The sequence below is a fragment of the Anopheles nili genome, chromosome 2 (assembly GCF_943737925.1).
Source record: "Anopheles nili chromosome 2, idAnoNiliSN_F5_01, whole genome shotgun sequence".
Lineage (NCBI taxonomy): Eukaryota > Metazoa > Arthropoda > Insecta > Diptera > Culicidae > Anopheles > Anopheles nili.
The window spans coordinates 22973558-22984199 of record NC_071291.1 but is presented as its reverse complement, the minus strand read 5'-3'; the positions used below and the strand labels follow the sequence as shown (position 1 = coordinate 22984199).

The following is a 10642-nucleotide window of genomic DNA, read 5'->3' as shown; positions in this document are numbered from 1 at the left end:
GACCAACATTGTCGTACAGAAGAATACTCCCGAAATGTGTAAATTTCAGAAGATTAGCTTTATTTTTTATTTGTCCAAAAAAGCAGAATATCTACACAAATACGCTCTGAACAGATGTGGCTGGAATGTACTGTATGTCAAAGCTCTGTTAAAAGCGTAATCAAATTTCTGGTTGCTTAAAAGATTTCTGTCATTTTTCTTGATTGTAGTTAAGATAGCTATTTCTGCTTTCGTTTGCTCTTACCATCGACATCGATGGGTATAAATATCTTACAGCTTAATCGTTAGCGAGATTCTTGCCCTTTCGCGATTTGAGATTCTGGAGGGGCACAATCTTTGCCACTTGCTCTCCTACGTCCCTTTAAGGCCTGTGGCATCGTTAGCGCTTACATAAAACAATAAAATAAAATAATAAAAACATGTACAGTCTAGGCACAGAGGTACTTTGCGAGTGGTTGTCGTAGAACTGGAGACCCATACGTTGTCTGGCCCTTGGGTGGATCCCGCGTTATTCCTCCATCTCAAAGCCGGCTGCTTTCCGATGGCCGTACACTGACTATGTTGCGATGACCATTTGCTCCGTTGGTGAGAGGTGGCGGCAGGTAATCATCCGGCTGGAATGTATTGTTCTCGTGGCCCATTTCCACATGGTTGGCGTGGCTTGTCGCATCATGGCCAATGGCAGCCGCTTCTTGTTTCGGTCCGTCCATGAAGAACATCGTGACAAAGAACAACAGCGTGCTGACGCCGTAGAACCCGGCGTAGAAGAACATGACCGATCCACGGTAGCCGATGGCCTTGGCAAGAGGATCGACGAGAATCGGCAGGTTGCCACCGATGTTGTTCATTACGAACAAGAAGACACCGATAGTGGTCGAACGAACCTGTAGAGGAACGATCTCGACCAGCACGGCAAAGACGATGCCGAACCACATCTCAGCTGAACATTGGAGGAAAAACGTTTATAAAAAACCCAAAATAAGATAGTGAAAAACTCTAGGGTATCGAAATAAGCCGCACTTACCGAAGAAATAGCTAATTCCAAGCGTGATCATCGCCCAGAGTGGTTCGAAGTAGACGGAACCGAATGCAAACGGAGTGGCCAAAAGCTGACTGATGGCCAAGCAAGCCACACGTGACTTGATGCCCATTTTGGCGACGAACTTGTCCGACACGATGCCACCGACGACCACACCGATGCTTCCGATACCGATCGTCACGGCAAACAGCCACCAACCGAGATCAACGTCCGGGAAGTAAATGTTATAGTACAGATCCGCGTTGTACGCGAAGGTCATACCACCGCAGTGGCGGATCGATGCTGCAAACATGAGCAGCAGGACACGTGGCTGCGTCAGAATTTTCCACAGGTTAACCTTTACTTTGGCCGATGCGTCCTCCCCGATGCTCCGGCGTTCCGGTTCACGCAGCGTCGTGCCGGTAAGCACGGCCATAATAAGGGCCAGCACTCCCGTACCGTAATAACACACTCGCCAACCCTACAAGTGGAGATTCGTTAGTGTATTTACGTAGGAAACGTTCCAACACCCAATGGGGCAAGCTTACCAGTCCACCGATGTCAAGTTTGGTGATGTATCGTCCGACAGGGAACGCGATGCCGTATCCACCGTAGATGCCCCAGTTAAAGATGGCCATTACGAGGGCTCGTTTGCTCTCCGGGAAGATGTCAGACATGATGCCGGTGGCGAGCGGATTGCAACCGGCTTCACCCGCCGCCATGACCATGCGTAGTAATATCAAATGCCAGTACTCCTTGACCGTACCCTGGAGCAGGATGGCCACGGCGAACACGAGCGTACACACGAAAAGCATTCGCACGCGATTGAACCGATCGGCGGCCACGCCTAGCACTACACCCATCACCGTAAACACGGCGATGAAGCTTGGACCGGCCAACAGCTGATACTCGAGCCCGAGCCCGTTGTAATTCCACTCGCAGTACACCGTACCGTTGATGTGTTGGTTGTGACATCTGATCAGAAGGACAAAAGGAACACACATTATTTGGGGCTATCGATTACACGCCAATAAAGCAGTTCGTTTGCTGCCGTTCTGCCAAAGTTTTTAAAGCGTATGTGAAATAAGGTTACTTACTCGTGTTCGATGATAAATTCGGCGCACTGGGCCGGGAGCTCGTGGCGCAGGAAATCGGTGTGGTTCTGCTGACAAGCTTGATCGCCGTACACCAGCTCGATGGCTGTTGCTTTCGAGGTGACGCCGATAAGGTAGTGTCCGAGCTCGCCAGCAATGTAACCGATCGTTAGCACGGCCAGCACGTACGGTTTGTATAGGAAGCCAAGCTTCTCCATCATAGATGACTGCATGTTGGCTGGGAGGTCCTTGGGATAACCTGCAATCGGGCAGAAGCGTTAGAAAGAAGCAATTCGCTGTAAAATCACGTCCTGCTCGAAGGATGCGGAACGGGATTAACTGAGCCGGGATCGAGAGATCCAGATGACAGCTTAATGATAACGAAAACGTGCGTGTTGAAAAGATAAGATGGGCGCTGAAGCTTTTAAAAGGCCTTTAGATTGGTTTGCAGTAGTTTCTGAAGGTTTTTTTTAAGGAATTTAAAATATAACTATAGAAATAATTAATTTCTTATTTCCAAGCAATGTATAACATATTTTAAAAATTACATAATTAGCAACAGTGGTGCATTAAGGCGATTATGTAATTCTTCGTGCTAAGGAAACCGTCAATTGGGTATCGCAGATCAACGATCTGAATCAACGGTGGTAGTATCCCTGGCGGATAGTAGCAGACGTTTATAAGCCTTTTGTCAGTATATACAATCAATCGATCGCATTAGTAAGCCATGCGCCGATTTGAACGGGTAATATGTGTGGAATAAGATGAATAGACAAATCGCTAATACGCGAGCATCGTGTCGGAGCTAGTTCGTGAGCGATTTGCTATGGGGAAGATATTTCTGATTGTTTCGCAATTAAATAGTGGTCTCATTCGTTTCGGTGGTGTTCAATTAATTACCAGCAGTCGTGATTTTGTTCGATTTGTGGTACTTGTAATCAAGTAATTTTTGCTATATTTATCTACTTCGTTATAACTTATACAAGTATAAAGTTTTATAATAATTTTAAAAGGAAATAAAAGCATATTAGGAGTGATATAAAAGCTGTTTTGCTATAAGGTTTATGCCTAGGCATCATGCATGAGACATCGTGCATAAACAAAACCCGATCAGAAATCCTGCAAAATGGAATATAACTGTAAAAAAATATATGTAAAAAAGAGTCCTAAAGTAACTTATGGCTCAGACGATCTGTTTCGTTAGCAGTCGCTAAGCTACGCGGAAATGAACCAAAACCGCTGTAATCTATCGTTAAAACCGACGTCCCGTAAGTGCTTGTATTGCTCCTCCACCAGGAAACCACGAGCAGCCCACACGTCATGACATGTGATAGCTATTTGTGCAGTAAGCCGCAAAATTCTCAAGGTAAGCACCACATGGCCGAGGTTCAAGAACCGGATCGTTGGACAGGAATGCTCTTGGTGCAGCATTTCGTGTTCTTGCTTCCTACCAACACTCTTGCATATAATATAGGTGACATTTATAGGCTGCAGTGATCAAAAAGGCGGCAACAATCCTTTCACTTTCGGATCTACAAACCGGCCCAGATACCAGCGTTGCCCAGGTTCGTTAAAGCGGTTGAGGAAATAAAAACCTGCCAAAGTGAATTTAAACGGCATTCACATGTTGCCATGGAAACGGGATGCATGAGCTTGGGCTGGAACGCAAAACTTGCCAACGAATTGTATGATTATACTTGGTCAACCAGAAGGTATATAAAATTACCGGTTATCATCATTTATGTACTTCGAAATATTTGGTTTGACTGGGACCATGCACTAAGCGAACGCATGGCGACAGGTTAAAACACCTAAAAAGGGGAGACACAAGCCAAAAACGCAGCACAGCAAGCTTTAAAGCTTAGCTTTAAGCTTAGCTTTAAGCTTAGCACGGTTAAGTTCTAGTTTGTTTTAATCCAGCACCAGAATTGATGGTGCGAGGGAAAAAATTGTAATGAGCGAATTTAAATCAGCTCATTAAATATTCAATCCTCAGCTGGATTATTCGTGTTTTTTTTTCATATTAACACTCACCAGCCTTGTTCGCATTGCACTCCGTGGGACTCCTATCTGGCCCCCTTGAGCGGCTAGTGTTAATTGGTTGATTCGACTCGAGGTTGATTGACTTCCTCGCAACGCAACCGTGCATTCCAGACAGAATTATTCACTCGAGAACCGGAGACACGATCTCTAAGAGACCTTCTCCGAACGGTTAAAACAACAAAATAAATCAAACATCCTAATGCGATAAGTACCCGCGCTGGACAGTGCTCGGTCAGCTTGGCACGGATATGTCATTTAAAATAGCTCACCGCAGGTTTCATTCGTCTGATGTCGTCGTCTACCAACGCGCAACTCGTTCCCACATATGCATACGTGGCAAGTGGCAGCCAACGTATTTTTTGCTTTGTTCAAGTTCAAGTTCGACTGCCGCTCACGCCGCTGCCTGAACGGGCTCGGCCAGGTGTGCAACTGCACTTTAATAATCAATCAACACCGTTGGGGGAGGCGAAGGAAACAGCTGCGTGTTGCTGCATATTTATAGCACCCAAGCGTTTGCTGGATTGATAAGCGCCGAGAATTGACTTACACTTTTTAACCCGAGGTTATAATGACTTGAAATCATGTCATTTATGTCGAAGAGCTCACACTTGAGCGGGTAAGCCACGGATCTCGTTCAAATGAACTAAATCTGGTTAGCAACATTAGCGTGTTTCCCAGAAATATAATTATTTCCGTTAATAGCGACTATATCATTTGCTTACGACAGGTGCAGGAAATTTATAGCAAATAATAATGAATTTAATTGCCATCACATTAAAAAAATCAGTTTCAATTGCGCTGCTTGTCTCACGACATGCGAAATGAATGAAATGCATATCATCATATCACTTCCGGAAAAAAGCACCTAGTTCAATAGGTAAAATATAAATATAGTTCCTAGCAAAAAACAAATGGCACGTATCGCTAGAATAGAACGTAAGCTAATTACGCTAAACGTGTGTTCTCCCGCAAAGCAAACTGCTCCAGCGACAATTTCCAGCATCCTGCCGCACATAAGCGATTCATTGTTAAAGAATCGAACCAAACTAATGATGCCTGTAGGCCAAAGGCGACGGCTCGCTTCACCCGAAATCAATTATCCAGAACTGGTATATCGACAGATCCGTCGTCTGATACGCGTTCATCGCTCACTCACCGAGCGAACCAAACAATATTTTAATGGAGGCCCTTCGTGCAAACGAAAACCCTTGGCTGCCTCGACCGTTCCTCGTAGCGTGAGTTTACGCGGGAAGAAATTGAAAAGGTCCGGTCATTTCGGCACGCACCACGTTGGGAACGCGTGTGACGCGTTTTATTTTTGCGCCATTCATTCCACCGTTGCGGTCCTCTGTTTTAGCGCTTCATTAACGACAACGATGGCAGTTTTTCAGGCTACTTCCTTCTTGGTTAGGCTTCAAGTTCAAGGTTAAACCGATGATAAATTGTCGGTGTACGTACGCATTCAAGGCGGAGCGAGCAAAAAAAAAAAACTCCCCTTCAAACAGGCATGTGAGGGGCAGCTCGTGAAGGTGTATGAAAAATAATCATCCCATCATCTAATGGCCGGACAGAGGTGCGGTTTTGTTACTCTGGATCTGGGTGGCTGATCTCTGCAGCAGGATCCTCACATTTCGTAAAGAAAATCCCCAAAAAATGTTGCTGCACCTCAGTGACATGGTTCTAACCGGAATTGTTGGTTGAAAAATAAACAAATTATTCCGATCCATCCCATCAGGCCAAGGGCTTCCATATGCAATGTCCTTCTCGATTGTCACGGCCATTTTATGAGGCTCGTTAACTCGCCGTAGTGTAAGACTTTTTTTTGGGAAGTTAGCATTTTATAGCGTCCTCCGTGGCTGATCTCGTGGCGAGATTTCTTTACAACAGTGCGTTTCCATCGGTCATTGTGGGCAGCCTGCTCGGTAGCGGCCTTCCCCGCAGTTCGGTCCCCATTCCGTCCTCACCGCTCATAAATTCCATAACGAAGGTCTCCGCACGGTGGAATCGGTTCCATCAAAATTGGGATCGGATGCGCGACGATTGTTTCTGATTTCGGGACGCGATTCAGTGCCAGTGTCAGTGGCTTCATGCTTTAAGACGCAGCCTAAATCCAATCTGCGGAACTTCCCACCCCTTTCGATCGGCGCTCGGTGCGCGCGAAGATAAATGGTTCCGGTGTGTGATCCGGTGGTGATCCGCATGCTAGTCCGGAATCGTTCGACCGGCACCGGTCGTCGAGGTATCCAGCATAAGAACGGCGAGTTCGCGCTCTGCCAATGCGCAGACGGGTATTAATTATGAATATTATTATCTCACCGACCTTAGTGCCGCTGGTGTGGGAGCGAAGCGCGAGGTGTGTGAGCGTTCGTTTAAATACACCAAAGGAGATTGAAATCACGGACAACTTCAAGGCACGTTAGACGACATTCTTGAGGTGACGCGAGAAACAATTAATCACGGAAGCAATTGATGGAGGCGATTGTGAGAAAGCAATACACCGATACACGGCACAATTTCGACGATACATCCGGAAAATGTGCGCTTGCTAAAATGGAACCTTGCTGTGCGTTCGCAACCGGATCCGATCGACGATGTCCTTGACTTTGGCGGATCGACCAACGATACACACGATTAGTGGCCCTGATTTTCGTCGGTAAATTTTGCACGCCGGCGCTAGATTTCACGTGTTGCCGGTTGGCATTGTGGCGGCTGCTGAAACAATTCGATTCGAAACTGCTCAAAGTTACCCCCGAGACGGTCGAAATGCACCGGTGCGTGGGCGAGTGAACGTTGCCCTGTCAATGCGCGTCCCCGTCGATGCCGGAACAAGTAACGTTCGAAGGTCTTAGCGGGTCGTTTGAAAATAACATTCACAGTATGCGCACCTTGTGGGGTGCAAAATGACGCACAAATAATAAATCACAATATTTGAGGGAATGAGCAACAACCATGGATTGGGTATGATCGAAAGATTTGGCGCCTGATCGACCCATGGGATAGCTGTTTCGATTTGGTATACAAGTCTTACGGTTTTTTTTGAGTTCAACACAAAAATTGGAGCTTGCGAGTGATGAGGACATTAAATTCTATTTACTTGCCGAAATAATCGTATTCCCTTTAAAGAATGCCGGATTGATCGTAGGGATATCTCGAGGCACTCTTTCCTTTAGATTTTATGATTTTAATTCAAGCTAATTATATTGGAGCTTGCAAACGATGGGGACATTCAATCCCATCCTCTTCATAGGAGAGCTGTTGGGTATCTGTCGCCATTTTTTTCGTGTACGTAAGATCCAACACCAACGCGAGTTTGTTCCAACTGTTTAATCTGCAAGCTCAGATGACGCGTGAAACCGAAGCCAGTAAAGGTTCTTTTTCACGGATCATTCCCCGATCTAATCCTCCAGATGAGGTAAGAGCAACGCTTCGCAACGTGGATGATGCCATCAAGAACGTGAACGTGAGCGAGTTGCGCTTCCGCAGACATCTCGAGAAGATGGGATATCGAACTTGGAGTAATTACAGATAATCGACGGTATTCACCTTTGGGCTTAAATGTTTACAATGCAGGTCTGTAGTGAGTTGTGCTTCTCGAACTTGTTGGTTGCAATTGACGCACAACGGTTATCCTGGATAGATCCTTGGATCCTGGATACCTAGGAAACAGTTTTCAACGACTTCACGACAAACACACACACACTCTACGCACACTTGGACAGGCTAAGCTGCTTCTCTTCGCTGCTTGGAGAGAAATTCTCAGCACAGGCCGATTGCCGCACAATTGTTCACTGTTGTTCACTTGAGGAACGGAATATCTCTGCAGGGTTGCACTCGATCTGTGGCCACTATTTCGCGCTTCGGTCGAATCCTGGCACTTGTGGTCGATCGGTTTCGAACACCCCACGCCAACGTTTTGCGCTGGACTGTATACCGTCGGAGCGTCCGCTTCAGCCGTTACAACCGTCTCCGGCACGATTCGGACTCTGATTAAGCCTGCCGTGGCTCAGAACGCGCCAATATAAGCCCGCCAAGGCGAGACGCGCGTCGTGCAATTCGCGTATGTAGCAACCCTCATCGGCCTATGGCACTCGTTAGCGTGACCGAGAAGCAACGATGGAGCGTGTGAGTGAGATGCTATACGCGAGCGGGAAGGAAAAGGTAACTAGTTTCGATCGGGGTGCCGGTGGCCGCCGTGTTCGACGAATGGTGAAGCCAAATTCCCGGGGCCACGACATGCCCGGGTACGATAGTCTAGGGAGGGTCTGGTCCGCTAGGACCTTTACGATGGTGCTGATCGTTTTGCTGCAGATCGCTAATCGGTCGGACTGGTGCTGGCATGCCACGGTACCGGTTGACCCTGAGCTTTGAATTCTGGACGCAGAATCGGTTCTTGTCCTAAGCGCAGGGCCAGGATGTTCTGGGATGTGCTGAAGCTTTTCATGCTGCAAGCTGCACACTGGACGATGGAAGTGGACAACAATAAATGACATCTCAGCGTACGATTCGAGCGGTATGTGCTTGACGGTCAGTTTACAGATCGGATGGTAGATGGAGCATACGACGGGTGCACTTTGGTTATGCGCCCAGCACAGCCTCATACCCGTTGCATGTTGAAGTAATTGGTTTGATCTTCTTTTCCTCCTATTGCGTTGGTACAGAAATAGAAAGGAACATGGAGCGTGTCTGGAGCGCTCGAAAATAGAGAGGCACCGGGTGCCGGTGTTACTGCAAATTGCACCCAAGCTCTGGAAACTGTTGCCAACGGGAATAAACGGCCGAAACGATCGCCATGGCAGCCCCCGCTGGCAAGTGACGGTGGTGTTTGTTTTGTTGATAGTTTTTGAGCGGAAAATTCATTTACTTGTCCCGACGGGAGCCACCCGGATGGCGCGTGTTTTCCGAAGTGGGGTTTCTACCTGTTTCGGTGGAAAGTGAAATTGAACACCATTTGATGTGATTAGTGAAACCATCCACCGCTGAATGGGATTTTCTCGCCTCAGGGCGAGATACGCTTGATGGCAGTGTAGGCCATCCCGGTTTCGAACTGACGACCTTACCGCAATCGATCATAGGTAGAACATCGCATGTGGTGCCTTCGTCGAGCCGGTGAACATAAGCTAATTGCATAAGCTAATGAGGGTGTCTCGGTGACCCGTCTTACCGGCGTAACCGGACCGATGCGTGAGTCGAGAAGAGAAATTTAACGTTCCGTTAATTTGCCAACGCCTCTTCGGCGTTAGGAAAGGGCCGTGAGAAGTAAAGGCAATTAAATGAAGAACCCTTGGAAGATTTTTACCCTATCGTACGTTTCACTTTGAACTGTGACAGGCTAATTTTGTCACTTCTTTGCCCGGCCATTTTTGCGACAGCTTTTAATCTAATTTAAATTATGACTGGACGACAATCAGGTACATATTGCGATGTTTGACGATCCTTTACTCGAGTACTTTGACTTGGAGAAGCATTTTCAAATGTTCTTCAACACCATTTCTAGTTATATTTTTGACCTTATGAAGTCAAAGGTCTGTTTGCAATTATATTGACCTGGCAAATAACGAGACTATCTAAATTATGCTCGTCTCGGAGAATTAATGCTGATTCTATAAGGTATCAATTGCCTAACATAATATACTGTATTTCCTGTAAATAACTGTTTTTTACTCACATATTTATCAATTAACTTCTACGTGATTTCACCCTGTAAATAGAATATTTTGTATTTATCTTGTGTATCGAATAAATGATTGATGGTTTAAACTGTTCCTTCCATGGTTTGTTTTTAGGATTATATTCAAGCTTGTATGGTACCTTGTAATTTTAACCAGTCTACAGATCTTGCCCTTAATTTTGAATATTCTTTTCGCAATACCACACTCCACAGGAGAACGTTTGAACCTGGTCGTTACGGTGGACCATGTTCGACGGCTTTTAGTCGCAGACTAAAAGCGTGTATTTATGTTTTTGTTATGGGTTTGTGACTAATAACTTACCAGTTTGGAGTGACACTCGTGGAGATTTGTTTGAATGTGCCTACGAGATGTTAGCTTCATTGGAATTGCCAGAAGTTTGTACTTAATCCACGGCACGCTTATGGGGCAGTTAAACAAAGCTGGCTGGCTCGTTTTACTCGAACAGGTCTAGGTATTTCAAGGTCTCGCTCGTTCTGGAGCCGTTCTGGTGGTACACCGAAGCCAAGTGCGGTCATTGGACGTTCGTTCTTCCGTTGCCGTAGTGGCCCGTTCTGGCCGTGAGGAACCAGATCTGCTCAACAGTTCACAGCTGCAAGCACAGTCCGGGAATCTTCTCGGGGATTACCCTAAGCATTCCCGCAGAGGAAAAGATCACCAAGCGCAATGATGCGAAGCGAATGATCGGCGTCATTTGGATCGGGAATGTGAGAATCCGCACTCACAAACTCCAGCTTCTCTGCTAGGTCGCTTGTCACGGTCAAGTTCAATGCAGCTGGGGGCAATCATCAGCCATCAGT

The 10642-nt window shown here is 46.5% G+C and overlaps 1 protein-coding gene across 1 annotated transcript; it reads right to left on the bottom strand.

Annotated features, from left to right (window-relative positions):
* Positions 1–50: 50 nt before the first annotated feature.
* On the bottom strand, positions 51–7892 carry LOC128730824 (D-xylose transporter). Its single transcript, XM_053823905.1, has 5 exons — positions 7699–7892; positions 2116–2371; positions 1567–1993; positions 1025–1499; positions 51–940 (listed from the first exon to the last, which is right to left on the bottom strand). Exons 2-5 carry the CDS (start codon positions 2343–2345, stop codon positions 522–524), a joined length of 1551 nt encoding a protein of 516 aa, XP_053679880.1. The 5' UTR covers positions 2346–2371; positions 7699–7892; the 3' UTR covers positions 51–521.
* Between the last annotated feature and the right edge of the window lie 2750 nt (positions 7893–10642).